This window comes from Pisolithus orientalis (assembly GCF_024613125.1).
Source record: "Pisolithus orientalis strain OTSU chromosome Unknown F5J12scaffold_32, whole genome shotgun sequence".
Classification (NCBI taxonomy): domain Eukaryota; kingdom Fungi; phylum Basidiomycota; class Agaricomycetes; order Boletales; family Pisolithaceae; genus Pisolithus; species Pisolithus orientalis.
In genome coordinates, this window is record NW_026260813.1 from 317,044 (window position 1) to 333,826 (window position 16,783).

Sequence of the window (16,783 nt, forward strand, 5' to 3'; positions counted from 1 at the left end):
ACTCCATGGGTTTTTTTATGTCAGGTAAGGCATGACTTTACTTAAATACCTCATCTGACCACTTTTCCCCTCCTCCCCCATCATTCTTGACATGCCTCACATGCCAAAAGGTGTTGACCAAGTCATGGATGACTCTATGGATTTGCACACCTGGGTTCTTTGAAACCACAAAATCCCCACCACAAAGATGGCCCCTCCACCAGAGGTAAGTTAGTTATCTTGTCACCATCGATCCCATCTGACCTCTGCCTTCACAGATCAAAAAAGACAAGCCCAAGCCCTGGCACACAGTACAACTGCCTGAAGGATGGAAAGAACATATGTTCAGTCTCCACTGACAGGAGGAGATCACTCACTCCTAGTGTCTCTGTGTCCTCCCAAAATTCCACTACCCCGATCTTGCAGGAAGACCAGGTCAAGGGTGCTCCAATGGAGGAGGATGCTGGTGAGGCTGAGGCCAAGGAGGTTGAGGTCAACATTCAAGCTGATGAGGGCAGTCAATGTCCTGATGATGGGGCTAGTCAACTTCTGGATGATGAAGGTTCTTTTTTTTTTGAATATTTTCTCATTCTCTCACAGTTCTGTAGATGTTGCATTGTTATATCCTTGACTCTGGGGTTTGGTGCCCCCCACTTCTCTCATCTGACTGTGGGTTCAGTGCCCAATGGTCTAAAGCTAGGCGCTTTGGATCCTCATGAGAGTTGCCAAGTGTCCTGTGTCATTTTCACTTTTTTTTCTAGACACTTTGTTATCCTTTGATGTGTCTTTTGTCACACTTCAATGTATTCTCTTCTGATATTGATGTGCTCATAGTAGATGAGGACAGTTCTGAATCATCACTTCCTCCATCTTTGCCACCAGCTGAAAACTCCAGTTCTGATGCCAAGGATGAGTTTCCCCCCACATTGTCCTGGTCACTGTGTGGAACACAAACCTAAAAGCAAGGGCAAAAGTAGGGCTATGGATGTTGACAACAGTGATATAGTGAGTCAGGATGATCATGAACCCACCCAGAACACAAAATTTAAGAAGACTGGGAACTTGTCCTGTGCTGCTCTTGATGAGATACATGACTCTGTGGCCAAAGTCAAGGCAAAAGCAGAAGAACTTGGATGTAGACATGGCAAGTCTCCTCATGACATCCTTGTTGCTGCTGGGCTCAGTGTCAAACCATCTCACACAAAGCTCAATGAGGCCAATCTCTTCTGCTTGTGGTATTGGGCCACCCAACCAAAACCTGATGGTGGTATGCATGCCCTTGTCACAGATTTTCTTTTATAACATTCTTCCCAGCCAACTGAAACACAGTCAACAATATCATTACAGTGGAGTACAACCAACTCATGAAAGATATCCCCAAAGATGACACTGCAGCAAGAAAGGAGAAGTTGAAGGCTGTTTATGAATGTAGCAAGAGCTCCTCAGCAGTGCCCACTAACAAATCAGTCAAGTCCATTGCAGTCAGAGTCCACAATGCGAAGATGCAGTTCTCCAGATTGGTAAGTGGTTGTAAGTGGGTGGATGGGGGGCAGATCTTACTGTCAAGCAGGCTGAAGTGTGGTGAGCTCTTGAAGAAATCAAAATTGCCAGAGTTGTGATGTACATTGGACAAGACCCTGCAGGATGCCAGACCTCTGGCATATTTGGTGGTTCCGAATATCATATGAAAGTACATCAATGATTGTGCCATTGATGTTTGGGGACTTATGAACAAGTACACTGCAATATTTAAGTAAGTGATGTTACACATATCTTACTTGGACTCATTGCAATTAGGTGTCTCTGAGATGGTAATGGTACTGAAGCTGGGTTATTAGGGGCGAGTGCTTCTGCCAGTTCAGCTGTGGCATTGGAGTTGCATTGTTGAATGAAGGAGATGCCAAGAGATTGCAACTGCTGGGTATTTGGATCTATGATAAAGGAGAAGTTGATAATGGTGCTCAAAGATCTACACAGTATGTATTTCTAATATTCTGTATATTCTCTTCTAATTGTCTTCCCATAAGTGACACATGGGGTCAAAGTTGGTGATCCCCAGAAAATCATTTGGCAGTGGCTTCTTGAGTTTGTTAGGAGGAACTCTCTCATCATAATCAACTGGCTGCTTGGGGTGCCTCCACCAGGCCCTGGTTTTGAGTACAAGAAACTCAAAGCTGACACTCTCCACCAACTTGTGGTACCTTATCTGCAGAGAAAGCTAGGCTCGATGTACAATGGACAATCTGATGATGACGATGACAAGAAAAATGATCATCTGGATGGTGTGCTGGAGGTCAAAATCAAACCCTGGAATGAAGGTATTGTGTACATTTTTTGTCTAACTGATCACTGACCATTTTTGCAGATGTCATCAGCATAGGGGATGCACACCCATTAAAGGGAGAGATTGCACTGGTCAAGGCTCCTGATGGCACAGTTTTGTGCAAGGTGTCTGATGATCCTGAGTGGCAGAAGTCTCATGAAGAAGGGGATCCAGGTATGGTGGCACCTCATGCACTGAGCAGAATCCTGTTTCCATCACACAAGTGGCCTTGTGTGGAGGTGATGGATAATGACACAGTTCCTCATGAGGTGAGTCAATCCACTCAACCTTTGGTGTCTACTAATGTTCCCCAAGGCTTCACACTCTGACCACCAAATGCCCCTGCATGAAAAAGGCAGGGATGCATGCCCCATCACTGGTGACCATGGTGTAGTGGTTTACCCTGCTGCATTTTGGTCAAAACTAACAGGTGACATGCACAGGATGCACTTCATGACCCACCAGCACACACAAGCTGCAAGAACACTCGAGAGTCTGGTCAATCTGAGTGCCCCTTGCCAGCTCAGTGCTATGGGGTGAGGTCTGGACATACCAGTTGGTTAAAAGACTAATGGAGGACTGCACAGGATCTGCATCATGATGCTGTCCCAAGCCATTCACACCTGCAGGACCCTGGCCCTTCTCAGCAGTTTCCACTATCTTGACATTATGAGGTGAGTATCCCAGGCATTCTGCTTCTTGAAGGAGACCAATAGGATGTCCTGCAGGACCCTCATTATGACTGTGCCAACTATCATGATCCTGGCCCCTCCAATGTTCCCTACAATGTTTGTGATTTGATCCTTCATTGTCACATTTTGTTTAGCTTCTCTATAGGTATTACCACCTGCCTGTCATGGTTCAGGGCATTTCCCTCCATCCTGTCAGACATATCACATACCATCTCACCCTGACCATCATATTTACCATGATGCTCCATATATCTCTGACTACTACCCTGCAGCCCAGCCCACAGCACAGCAATGGGTTGACAGAGGTAGTGCTGCACAGTATGAGGACGAATTTCCTGAGGATTACTTAGATTATTAGTCTCCTCAGTATTTTCTTTAGAAATACATGTTTGTTTTTCCATGATAGGGTGAGCAATGAATGAATGAAATCTCTCAGTTCTCTGTCATTTTGAATGCAAGAGCATTTGTGTCTGCTTGACTGTTATTTTGTTACCTCCTGTGGCCACACTGCCATATTGCTGCTCACTTGATCTACCAATGAATTTTCTACTGATCGACATTCTACAGGGAAGATGCATCTACTCAAAATACTGTACTCTTGTTTGAAGAGTTTGAGCTGCAGGGAGCTGGGTCAAAAGGACATTTGTGGTGAAGCTTGGAGGCCACACCTACAGATAAAGGGGCCTCCAGCAATGGGGAGGGGATATGGTGACATTAAGCAAGTGTTGATGTGGTGATCACTGACTGACAACTCTCCTAGTGTCACTGTGTCCAATGGCCAGGGGCTCCGGTGAATTCTGCAGCCTGTTTTCCTGTGTACTTTATCTATATTTTATTACTGTGATCAAGTAAGTGTTTTTCCCTGGTGAGTTGAGGGAACTGAGTGGAATTCAAATGGAATTGACATGATTATCTTGATATTGCCCAAGTCCCTTTAATCTGAAGTACTGCTAACCTTGCCTCAACACCACTTTCAATCCTTGCTTTCCAACCTTCCCACCCCCCTCACCATGTGGAAAAACCCTACCTGTCAAACTTGAAGGAAATTGAGTTTTGAGTGTTTTTATTCCCCTCAAAATTCAGGCCATCTACCCATTATTTCAGGGAAACATCTTATGCTTACTAATCAGGTGTTGTTATCATCATCAGGATACTACAGTTCTATGTTACATGCAAGCAGTGTAGAGCTGCAGAGGCTGACTTCTGGATTTATTTTGGTCTTGTCTGGGTTCTCTCATTAACTTTGCCCCATAAACATTGTTCAATGCTTTTTCTAAGAGCCTATTTTTGTGTTGAGAATTAATCTACCTGCATTGCTACTAAAACAGGTCTATCTTTTATCAGACCCACCATGTTGTTACCATTTGCAGCTGCACAATTTGCCCCCATTTAATCTGTGACATTGGCCCTTCACTGTGCTCTGTGAGTTAGTATGAAAAGTAGATAACATTACCTGTGCAATATGTCAATACAGACCTGCATGGTGGATCTGGTTGTCTTGAAGCTGCCACAAAATTGATTTGAGAGCATTTTGGTATTCTGACATATGTATAGTACATGGACATCCTACTGGCCTCTATGGAGAAGGGTGGAATGTCCAACTGGCCTTCAGAGGGGGGAGTGGGATGTCCCACAGTAGCTTCCAAAGCTACCATGGGACATTCCATTGGCCTATGGAAGGGGGGGTGGGATGTCCCACAGTATCCTCCAAAGCTATCATGGGACATCCCACTGGCCTCCAGAGAGGGGGGGGGATGTCCCACAGTAGCCTCCAAAGCTATCATGGGATGTCCAATAGTAGTCTCCAAAGCTATCATGGGACATCCCACTGTCTATGGAAAGGGGGTTGGGATGTCCCATAGTAGCCTCCAAAGCTAGCATGGGACATCCCACTGGCCTCCAGAAGAGGAGGGTGGGATGTCCCACAGTAGCCTCCAAAGCTATCATGGGACATCCCACTGTCTATGGAAAGGGGGTTGGGATGTCCCATAGTAGCCTCCAAAGCCAGCATGGGACATCCCACTGACCTCCAGAGAGGAGGGTGAGATGTCCCACAGTAGCCTCCAAAGCTATCATGGAACATCCCACTGACCTCTGGAATGAGGGTTGGGATGTTTCACAGTAGCTTCAGAAGCTATCATGGGACATACCACTGGCCTCCAGAGAAGGGGGTGGCATGTCCCATGGTAGCATCTGATGCTCTCATGGGACATCTCACTGACCTCCACAGAGGGGGTTGGGATGTCCCAAAGTAGCCTCCAAAGCTATCATGGGGCATCCCACTGGCCTCCAGAGAGGAGGATGGGATGTCCCACAGTAGCCTCCAAAGCTATCATGGGACATCCCACTGGCCTCCAGAGAGGGGGGTGGGATGTCCCACAGTAGCCTCCAAAGCTATCATGGGACCTCCCACTGGCCTTCAAAAATGGGGGGTGGATGTCCCATCATTGCCTCTTGGTTGTTCTACATAGATGACCTTGATGAACATGTGACTAAAGGTGGGATTGAACCAGCACTCTCCTGGGTGTTGACCTTGTGGTTTAATCACTGAGCTATATGGTTTGAGTACTAATGTCAGTTGCTTTGGGGTTAGATCAGAACTTTGGGAATAATTGTCCATGAAGAGTAATGCACAGAATGCACCATCTCCAACAGACTTCAGTGGCCTTTGGCAACACAAGTCCACCCTTCCTTTGAGAATCAACAAAGTTCAGTTTTCTGCCCATCCTGGCTGGATAGGTACTTGAAGCACATGGTGGTCCACTGGAGGGCCTTACAGCCCAGGGTCATAATGGGACAGTAGGGTTCTCACATGCTTGTGCCCCACAATTGTGTCATGTATTGTGCTACAATCTATTCCTTGGCTGGGAAGGTCTTCCACTCATCCTCATTCAATGCATTTAGTATGATCTTATTAATGTGTACTCCTTCTATAAGCAATGGAACTTACTCATAGGACAGTGCTGAATCTGTTAAAATTTATACAATGATGCAAGGCTCACATCCAGAAGTATTGTATGATTCTGGAGATGACACCTCACAATTGCACTGATTTCCCACCTCAAATCTGTGCATAATAAGTGTACCAAATGGTTTTGGAAAATCAGTGGCTGCCACATACATAGGCCCCTACTTTTCCAGGTATTTTCATCATCCTAGATGATTGTGATAGCTATGGTTTCTTGGTCAGAAGTGGGATTTCAGTGTGAATATGAGCTGCACTTTTGCAGTTGAGGACCCCTGGCACCTAAGGCAGCCATGGGACAGCCCAAAATATATTACCAGGGGGCTGGGATTATGGGACATCCCAGGTCCTGCGCACTGCAAATAGCCCTGGGACATGGCCAGATGTCCTTGGGATGACCTGGTCTGAGTGGCTTTTAGCTTGGATGATTTGTAGAAAAACTTCAGCCTAAATGCTTATGAAAATTGGTTACCTGAAGTGGAATGAGCAGTGTGGCAGAAGTTCAGTAGCCTTGTCTTTACTAAAGACATTGGCAAACTTGTGATACTCAGGAGGGCCAAGGAGAGGTCAGGAGACAGAGAAGAAGCAGAGGACACACAAAGCTTCACATCATCAGCAGAGAGCTGTAAGCAGAACTGTCTAGAGCCAGGGAGAGCACAGGCTCTGACATACACAGCAGCATTGATGAGTGAGACAAGCAGAGCAGAGTGTGGTGAGTCTGTCAGAGGTGCAGACAGAACTGCAGATGGAGTGGAGGTCACAGCAGAAGGTGATGAAGGCACCTGGGGTGTTGGCATTCCCTGTAATGATGGTTTGAACAATATACTGCCCAGTACCCAGTCAATCAACAGATTGAAGTGGGTGAGCCAGTTGTGTCCTAATACCAGCAAACATGAAGAATCCAACAGAGTAACATAAAATGAAACAGAGTTGACATTGCCAGAAGGAAAGTGGAGGGAAAGATCTACTTCTTGGGAAATGACAGCATTTGTACTACCATCAAACAAGCAGAGCAGAACTGGTGGAGAAATGGAGGAAACAGGAATAGCATATTTTTTGATTATGGATGGGTCTACAAAACAATGAGAAAAGCCAGAATCAATCAATGCAGAAAAAGTATCAACAGAGTAATCAAGAAGAGTTACAGATGGAAGTAATGAATTGGGACTAGAGAGAGCAGACACATTGAGTCAGATGTCCAGTTGTGCACAGTTGGGATCAACACTTCCTCCAGGCTGTGCGAGCTCCCTGGAGGAGCAGACTAATTTTTTGGCTCTGCCTTCCCCATGGGGGGAGGAGGCAGAATTCCAGCCATAGCTGCATGCACTTTGGCTGTGTGAGAGGTAGACTTGGGACAGTCCTTAGCAGAGTGGCCAGCCTCACCACAGAAGAGGCAGAGGTTGTTCTTCATCCTATGCTGGCATTCAGCAGAGGTGAGTTTGCCATCCTTGCCCAGAAGATGGGCAATATTGGACTTGGATGCATTGGACTTGGGCAGATCTTTCTGTTTGCCCTTGCCCTTGGTGTCAGACCTTGGAGTGGAGGTGGAGGACAACAATTTAGACTTGTTGTTGGAGCTGGAAGGCTGTGACTTGTCAGTGGTGGACTTGGTGGTGTGCAAGATCTCTGCTTTATGCTCCCAGTAGCATGCATCGATGGTCTGAGCAAGTTTGTGGAGTTATGTGAGGGTAGAAGGTTTTCCTACATGAGCAATCTCATCCTTGATATGGTCTGGAAGTCTGCTATAAAAGCAGTGGCAGAGTGCACTGATACTGTTGTCTTTGACCTGTGAAGCCCAGCAATTGAACTCCATGATATATTTGGTAATTTGAGAACCATCTTTCATAGTGAGGTTTTCAAGTTGTTGGATGGCATCCACTATGGCATCATGCAGACCAAAATTAGTTGTGAGCTCTTGTAAGAACTTGTGATAGTTGTCCATCCAGAGCAGGCAGTCATAATTGTCGGGGTTTAGTAGGTCTGGCTTGAACCAAGCCAGAGCCATACCCTTAAGATAAGACTGAGCAAAGGTAACCTTCACTCTGTCAGAGCAGAATGTGCAGGGGCAGTCTTGGAAGTTCAGCTCACATTGTATGAGGAACTTGTGGAGTTTCTTAGGGTCAGAGCCATCAAAAGTGTCAGGCTCGCAGACTTTGGTTTTCAGAGTGGAGTCCCCAGTGTGTGAACTAGACTGCACAAGTGCATGGACAGCTCTAGCAAGAGCTACAAGGGGATCCTCTGGCAGTTCAGCTGGGTCTTTGGGGATATCCCCATCACTGCTGCCCCTGCCATTGGGATCACCATCAGGGTCATCAGGGTTGGGTCCATCATCTCGGTTACAAGGAGACAGAGTATGGAAAGTGGTTGGATGGAGGTCAGAGTGACCAGCTTGCAAAGCACTTTCACCTTCAGCACAAGAGTGGCATTGAGCAGAGAATGATTGGAACTGTTCAATGATGGAAGGGAGTTGACATGGATTAGCTAGTGCAACAGCGAGGTTCTCAGTGACCTCTCTCTGGGATTGAGCTCGAGTTCTCATAATGGTGTAAGTTTTTTGGAAGACAGAAAATGAGATTGTACAAGTGCAAGTACAAATATACTGTCAAGTCCAGGCCTACTCCCACCAACTCCAATGCTGGATGAGGTCTGGGGAGAGGTTCAGAAGCAAGTCCAACAGAAGGAACTGAACTCAAACTGGCAAAGTGTTGGCAGGAACAAAGTCCACTGAGTTAAGGGCAGAGTGAAGTGAGGGCATCAGGTTTAGCTCATGTGCTACCCCCTTGCATGATCTCAGCCCTTGTATTTCAGAGGGAGAGTACAGACAGACAGACAGAGGTAACTCCAACAGACAGAAGACAGAGATAGAGGGAGTAGGAACTAAGTCAATATTCCTACTGAAGAACAGCAGAGTACAGTACATGCTTTTATACTACTACAGAGGTACAGTAACTGGAATTGGAACTGACATATGGAGACTCATAAAACTTCAAGTAAAATTTCCTAGATGACAAATGAAGGGTAGACAGAGGACATATGAATGGGTAACACAGAATATCCCAAAGAGGAAACAGTCCAGGTGCTAGACCATGCAGTGCATGTGCTGCAGAGTCCCTGACCATGCACTGTCAGGGAGAAGTCCGAAGGGTAGTCACATGACTCCTCAGAGAACAGCCCATGCAGTCTGGTAGGAGAGCAGTACAAGTCCAACAGCAGTCAGAGTGGAGATGACTTGTAAACATCAGGGGGCAGGTGGAGTTGGTGTGGAGTGAGCTAATGACTGGCAGAAAGGGGTGTGGAGTGAGTGAGGACTTAGGATGAACACATGGTCATGACACTCCTTACTTAATGATAATTCTGTTCAAAATACCCAAAGACACATCTAAAACAATTCCACAGTCTGTTTACACTACTGTACATGTACTTACATATCCTTGAGCTGATCCTTCACCCTCTTCAGCTCCTCATGTCACCCCTGAACTGCACCGATCTGCTGCTCTACTTGTGTAGCCAACAGCCCCAGCATCTGATGGATCTGGGTCAGCTTGAACTCTTCATTGTCTGCCCTGTTCTCCAGAAGTCAAATGCACTCAGCAAGAGCCCTGCACATAGTCATATCACCCAGGTTTGTGACTGGTGGAGTTTCTTCGACTGGGGGAACTTTGGACAGGTCCTCTGCACTGACATCAGGTGCAGGTGGATTGTCCAATAATCCAGTCAGTCTACCAAAGAGTCCACCATCACCAAGGTCTCCCAGATTGTCCATAGGTGGCAGAGTTGGCTCAGGGTGAGGTCAAGGTGCAGGGGTTGCTGACAGAAGGAAAAGAGGTGGTCAAGGTGTGGGAGGAGGCAAGTTTGAGGTCAAAGGGGGACTAGCATGAGGTGTTGGGTGCCTGGGAGTTGGTTTGGAGTTTTGCCTAGGGGGTGGTTTGTGAGCAGGGATTCGAAGTTTCAGCCCAGTCATTGCTGGAGTTTCAGTCATCACCATCACTGTTACTGACTTGGTCCATTTGTGCGACAACCCAGCAGCTGTCTCTCCACTACCAGTGTTCTTGTGCTGTGTTATGGTTCAGTGCCCTCATTCTTCATGTCATGATCAGCTTGTACTCACCTTCCTACCCACTCTGAGTAACCAGCTGCACTTCCACTTGGCCTGCCTGCATTGCTCACATGACTCCCCAGGTGGCCCTTTGCACTCTGCATCTACCTTTGTGTACTCCCTGCATGGAAGGTTGGCTTCAGGTGCTGGAGTGCCAGTTTTCAATGGGTCTGGGTTAGGTGGGCAGTCACCTTCATCATTCTCCAGCTCATTGACTTCATCTGTGGCCTGCAGAGTTTTTCTGAATGTTAGCCATCGTTCTTGGAGTCTCCTGGAGGGTAGGATGTACCTTTTCCTTACTCTTCCCCTTGCCTGTACTATCTGTCTGTGGCCTCACTTGTCCTCCAGTCCCCCTTGAAGACTCCCCTGCTCCAGTGTCACTGGGCATGCAGCTTTGACCTTCACCTATTGCCATTGCTGCCTGTCTGCATGTGCACATAGAAGGTTCTCTTGTCAACCTCTCTGCCTCGAGCTGCACCCTCAACTCTACCCTCTCCTGGTAGTCTTCAAAGATGTTGTCAATGTGGATCCAACTCTGCTCCACTGGGCACTGGAGGTCAGTGATGGTGATGGCACCTGGGACTAGAAGGTTTTGGCACATTGCAGATTCCTTGGTGTAGTCATGCATGCACTTGTTGTGAACCTTTGGTATGGAAATTCTGTTGTCATCAATGTATCTCTACCATGAGTGAATGCTGGCCTGCAGAACTCTGTCAAAGCACAACACACTACCATGGAAAGGTTTACTCACCCATGTCTTGTCCCAGTCCTCCACCCATGCATAGATGGTCTCCAAACTCTCCTCTGGCCATGGTGCCACCTTGATCAGGTCCCAGACATGCCCTAGAGCTGCAGCGAGTGCCATGGTTGCCTGGTCCCTCATGCTGAACACAGGGTGCATGTTGTTGACAGAGTAAGCTTGCATGGTAGTTGGGAAAGGAAGCAAGAATCTGAGAGCAGGATGGTGGGGTAACAAGGATGAATCTGATGATGAGACAGTTTCTGGGTGAGTTTTTTTTTCTGCAGGGCTGTTGCTGATGCATTATCCATGTGCAGAGTTTTTGCTCACACATGGTGCATGGCCAAACACGAGCCATCTTTGTCTACATCACCTGCCAAATCTCTGCCACCCTTCTGTCATGACTCAATGACCTCTGACTGAGGACAGTCAGCATTTGAAGACCCTGGGAGGTGTAGGGAAGTGGTATACTCCCTGAGGCCGAAATAGGGATGCCAACACCAAAATTCTGCCATTACCAAAGTTGACCCCTATCAGAGTTCCACATCTGTCATCTTCAGAATTATTGCATCAGCCTTGTGCATCAGCCTTGTGTGCCACCCCACCTGTTGAACCTTCAGAGCTCCCCTGTCCATCAATAACACACACCAGTCATTGTCCCAGAATTCCATGTCAACATCAACCTGACATATGTCTATCCAGAATTCCATAGTCATATTGCCTCATCCTTTGCCTCACCATGTAGCTGGGAAATCATGCAGATCATCAGTAATAAACTCTGGTTACCCCTCTCGTTCCTTTCCCACAAATCTTTCTCTGCAATGCAAGAACCCCTTTGCATCTACAGCCTCTATCCTTCATGTATGCTACTCTATGGTATGTGGTAGGCTTGTTCTGTTGAAAGATACCCATCTTTCCCTTTTGTTTCTCTTAGTTACAGCTTTTCAGTTTGTTTTCACATGATTCTGTAGTGCATTGACATCTGTCATGTCTCCCTTTATTTTTCAGAATTTTTACTTCACCTGCCCCACATTATCCCAATCAGTACCTTACTCTCCATGTACTATATAATTCCACCTCAGCAACAGAAAAATACCACCCATCTTTTGGAGTCACTATCCAAGTCATTTGTGTGTCTAAGTGTTCAAAGTGTCTGCTGCGTCCTCTGTGTCTACTGTGTCATCTGTGTTTCTAGCATCAATCTGCATCTACTGTGTCTTTCGTGTCCCCCATGTATCTGTGTCTTGCCTTTGTGTCTCACAAGTCTCAGAATTACTTCCTCATGCCAAGATCATCACTTGGAATTTTGTAAACAAGTCTATTTGGACCCAAATCATCTACAACACTGCAGAATTAAATTCCATGCCCTACATTCAACTTCCTGATCAACTCTACCATTGCATTCTATGTCTCCTTCCTACTCAGCACCCCTTGGGTCGAGCCTAGGGATTACCCTACAGTTTTCCCCCTAATTGCATGCTACCCAGAGGTAGTGTCCCACATCAGAATAGAACATCATCAGGCAGGGCATCAGTGGGTTGGGTGTCTGCTGGGAAGCAATCTGTGAACTCCACCTTAAGTCACATGTCACATTTGGTCAGTTCTTCGATAGCAGCAAGGGCCTCAATGCAATGTTGTACTGTGCCAATGATATCTACCCCACAGACTGGGGTGGACACTACCTCCACAATTTCACAATACTTTGGCAAAATGCTTTGCAACTCTGTAAGAACCTCACTCTTAATTTTCTTAACAGTCTGGATGGAGGGAGTCACTGGTGGGGGAGAACACACAGAGACTGGTGGGTTTATTAAGTCATAGCCAGTATCTTTACTAATACAAGTATGGAGAGTGTGATTGATAACAAACTCAATATGGGATAGGAATGGAAGGCCCAACAGAAGTGGGGTACACAGCCCAGGTGTGATAATGGCACAAATGGAGTGTGAGCAAAAACATGAATCAGGAGAAAGGCAAGACAGGGTAACATAGCTTCCCAATGACATGACCTCCCTGTCACCAGAAGAAAGGGTGACCAACACATTAAGAGACTTGTGCAATTGATCATGCCAGGGACCAAGCTTCATGGCAAGGGACTCATCAATCAGTACTAGATGAGAACCACTGTCAATAAGCGCTTTTACAGGGAGAGGGAAGGTCACATTAGGTCCTTCAAGAAGACAGGACCAGTGGAGATGGGGGACAGAAAGAGGGGCAACATACTCTTCGCCCAAGTCTGTTCCATCCCCAAGAGTGGCAGAGGGCATGATGACTGCAATAGTGTCCACATCATCTTCCTCTGAGATGTGGGAACACTTCAGAGCTGGTTCATCTTCCACAACTGCCATGATGGGCTTTGCAGCTTCAACATCAGCTTCAACATCAGCAGCAGTCAGCACCTTATAATTCTTCATGTCTGGGAAGTCATTGGGACAGTTGTGTGTGGTGTGGTTCTGGAAAAGATGGTGACACTTGAAACAGCCTGAATTGTCATGGAGAAGCTGATGTTCCTCAATGGTAAGGGCAGGCAGGCACATGTGAGTATGGCCATCTGGCCCCTTCAAGTTTGAAGTTGCAGTATTAACCAAACAGCTTGGCTGGAAGGGTTTCCTCTGGAGGGCTGCATTGAGCTTTGCAGCATCATGGACACATTTCTCATCAAGAAGGTGAACCAGATTGAGCCAGGCTTGGAACTGCTTCTCATGATGAGAACTCATCAAATGATACTCTGCAGTAAGATCAGGATGCATGTGAGACTCTAAATGGAAGTGGAGGTGCTCTTCAGTGAGATGAAACTTGCTTCCTCACAACAAGACATTCAGACTTTCTACTTCAACAGCCCATAGGTGAAAGGCCTTATTACCCTGCATTGATGACAACATCTTTTGCTGGATAGCCTCCGCCCAGTCACTGGGGAGCCAATACAAGCAGACCTCATCCATAAACTCTGAGAAGGTGAGGGCAGTAAGGTGACTGCTGTTGTTGCTGATCCAATCCTGTATGCACAGATCCAGGAGATGGCCAACAACCTTGGTGACTTGGATGTCCTCTGCTATGTTTTTCAACCAGAAGTAATTTTCACAACCCAACTCCCAGCTTCACAACCCTTCTGGGGTGATATCTCCCACTGTCAAGAAGGGAGGAGTCTTGCCAGGAGTGGTGTTTTCACATTGCACTGTCTGAGCCTGTGTTGAGGACATCACAATGGTAGGGAGGACAACAGTAAAACTTGGATGATGAGGAGCTATTCATGGAAGTGGGAGACAGTGGTAACAAGGAGATATGTGAAGGAGAGATGGACAGAGATGGGGTGATGCCAGGTGAGACCATGAGCAGTGATGTAGGTGGCAGGGGAGGAGAGGCAGCAGATGACAGAGACAGCAAAGATGAAGACAGCAGTGATGACAACAGTGTCATGGATGGAGGGTTATTCCCTCAACTATGAGTAGTCAAGGGTATGGGGACAGAGGGGATGCAACAAGATGGCAGTTTGACACCTCTGCTAGGCATTCACATGTGCTATGGCACATTCAAAAAAAGTGGAACTCACCATGGAGAGGTGAGCACACTCAACAGATCACAACAACAACAGAACATGGACAGGCATGTGGATTTGAGCAATCAAGCATATATGCTGATACAAGATGATGGACAGAGAGAGAAGGGGAAGAAAGAGAGATATGACCCATGGACACAGACAGCACCAGTATATATACCCTCAGAGTCCAAACAGTGCAACACAGGAGGGATCTGCATGCCCGGACGAAAGCGTGATAGGAGGTGCGATAGTGTGACATGTTAGCATGAGCGACGTTGGTAAGCATACACTTACACTAATCACACCAATGCGCCGGCCACTTCGTTGCATTACAAGACACTTGGTGTACTCCGTTCACCCGACACATGTAACGTGGATATCAGCAAGGCGATCCCTGTAGGTGGGCTAGTACAGCAACCTTAGTTGCAGTGAATCTGGGAAACCGATAGCTCGTTGAATTGGTCGATATGTCCATCTGGACGACTTGCAACTGGGCGAAGATACTTGCCATAACGCCAGCCCGATGACAGGCAAGTACTATCTCATTCGTCTATCACTCAATTCTCAGATCATCACACCGATTCTGTGGTTTCGTAGGTGATCTATCTTAAGAAATCGAGGAGGCAGCGAGGTAAACCTCGCTGTCAATCTCAACGTCCTTGGCGCCGCAGATCAATTCGTTTTCCTTCCACATAAGATCATCGAAGACCCAGAATCAGCCTTTTTTCCATGTTCTTGACTGTGAGTAATCTGGGGTCGAAGCATCGGTGACACGCTAATCAGACATGACGGAAAGGTCCTTCTTCGGCGTAGAGGGTAAATGCGAAATTGGGGAATTAGGTTAGGATAAATTCACAAGAAAGATGCCTCCTGGTGACGCAAACAGGGAGATGTGAGGAGTTATTTCCAGGTTCCTTTGATGGTTGAATAACGGTGGCAATGAGCTAAGGATGTCTGGAGACAGTGCAGGCGGAGGATCATCCGCCAAGGAGTGCTTGGACACCAATGCCTTTGGAAGACTTAGCGGGGACGATGGGGCTGCAGGGGGAAAAGATGTTAACATGGGCAGGCGATTCTCTCAAGTGAGTTGATAGTGAGGAACTTTTCGTCAAGTTCTGTCCGACGTGCAAAGAGGAACAGGAAGTCGAGGGGCCTGAAGTAGCTGAAGAACATGGCAAATGCCTTGACGAGGGGAGACGGAAGAGTTGGATCCTCTTGATCATGATCATTAATATCCCGCATGTAGCTAATTGCGCGTTGATAATTGTAGTACCCAAATCTGGGACAAACAAGACGCCCGCGACCTCTTGAAGGTGAATCTGGTGCAATAGGAGGTGACTTCCCCGCCGATGCAACAAGAGCGCTGTCACATGTTCTGTGGCGCTTGTCGACCACATCCACACAAATTGGAATGTCGCAGATGAGAGAATCATAGAATGCAGCAGCAGCAGCATCAGCTACAGTGGTTGTGCGAGGCTGGCTATCTGCACTGTAATACTGACGATAGTATGTAGCGGTGAAAAATGCTCCGTCCATGTGTTTTTCACGCCGCACAACTCGGTCGAAGTGTTGAAAATCTGCGTGGGTAGGTGAGGTCGGTGATTTACCTCGTGTGCGTCGATTTGAGGGGGAGGGCCAGGGACACCAGTTGTGTCAATTGAGACGGAGCGATGCACCAAGAACGGAGTAAGAGGCGTTGAATCAGTACATCTCGTAGGCGAGTGCATCCTCCTCTGCAGTCTATAATTGCGTGGTTAGACCATGGGGTGCAATCCTTGTCCCTTTTGGATATTTTAACAGACTGCGGAAGTGAATCTGAATCTGGGTCCGGGTACCGAGTACGTTTTGGTGACGAGGTGAAGCTACCGTGAGCAAGGACCGTGGTCCGTAATGACCACGTACCGCGGGTCGAAGCGGACGATACTTCTCCCGTAAATAGGATCGACACAGCTGCACTCTCAACAGCTACCACAGCTGGCTTAGACATCACAGCCTACGGCAAATGGGTAGGACTGGATGACGTCGGAGAAAAACAGGGAAAACAACAGCTGGGCTTGGTGCTCCATAAGACACTGTTAGGTTGTCATAATCAAACGACTTTGGGATGTCACATTAGCCCCACTTTGCCTCCCAAAGCCAAGCTGTACTTACACGTTATCGGTGGAGGGCAATTGTAGAGCTCCGAGCATATCGTAGGTAGGACCATCCGTGCCATCACAAAACTTTTCTTCCATCTCGTGTTTCATCGTACCATCACGATCCTGTGTCTGCGCCCCGGCCAACTGCGAAGTGGCGAGGCTGCCCTTCCCGTCAACTTCTTTACAAAGGTCGCTGTAACTGGAAGTTCATTTTTCGTTACCCGCGAATTCGCATCTCAGCCTCCGATCCAAGTTCAGCGAGGAAGTCTGGTACATAGGAGAGCTCACTGAGTAGACCTTTGGTCGAAGGGAA

General features: G+C 47.2%; 3 protein-coding genes across 3 annotated transcripts; 1 reads left to right on the plus strand and 2 right to left on the minus strand.

Annotated features, from left to right (window-relative positions):
- Positions 1 to 128: 128 nt before the first annotated feature.
- On the plus strand, positions 129 to 3,352 carry F5J12DRAFT_785061 (uncharacterized protein; the record flags this gene model as incomplete). The annotated part of the gene is made up of 15 exons (XM_051743165.1): positions 129 to 205; positions 258 to 541; positions 659 to 708; positions 817 to 984; positions 1,015 to 1,246; positions 1,309 to 1,499; positions 1,671 to 1,732; positions 1,818 to 1,936; positions 2,007 to 2,297; positions 2,345 to 2,571; positions 2,618 to 2,838; positions 2,932 to 2,976; positions 3,031 to 3,090; positions 3,129 to 3,139; positions 3,267 to 3,352. 15 exons carry the CDS (start codon positions 129 to 131, stop codon positions 3,350 to 3,352), a joined length of 2,124 nt encoding a protein of 707 aa, XP_051597138.1.
- Positions 3,353 to 4,334: 982 nt separating this feature from the next.
- On the minus strand, positions 4,335 to 5,784 carry F5J12DRAFT_785062 (uncharacterized protein; the record flags this gene model as incomplete). Its single annotated transcript, XM_051743166.1, has 8 exons — positions 4,335 to 4,414; positions 4,471 to 4,498; positions 4,539 to 4,771; positions 5,022 to 5,063; positions 5,087 to 5,128; positions 5,217 to 5,388; positions 5,462 to 5,546; positions 5,738 to 5,784. 8 exons carry the CDS (start codon positions 5,782 to 5,784, stop codon positions 4,335 to 4,337), a joined length of 729 nt encoding a protein of 242 aa, XP_051597139.1.
- A 4,004-nt stretch (positions 5,785 to 9,788) lies between these two features.
- On the minus strand, positions 9,789 to 11,510 carry F5J12DRAFT_785063 (uncharacterized protein; the record flags this gene model as incomplete). Its single annotated transcript, XM_051743167.1, has 7 exons — positions 9,789 to 10,013; positions 10,068 to 10,283; positions 10,345 to 10,698; positions 10,807 to 11,005; positions 11,208 to 11,302; positions 11,400 to 11,421; positions 11,443 to 11,510. 7 exons carry the CDS (start codon positions 11,508 to 11,510, stop codon positions 9,789 to 9,791), a joined length of 1,179 nt encoding a protein of 392 aa, XP_051597140.1.
- Positions 11,511 to 16,783: the final 5,273 nt, after the last annotated feature.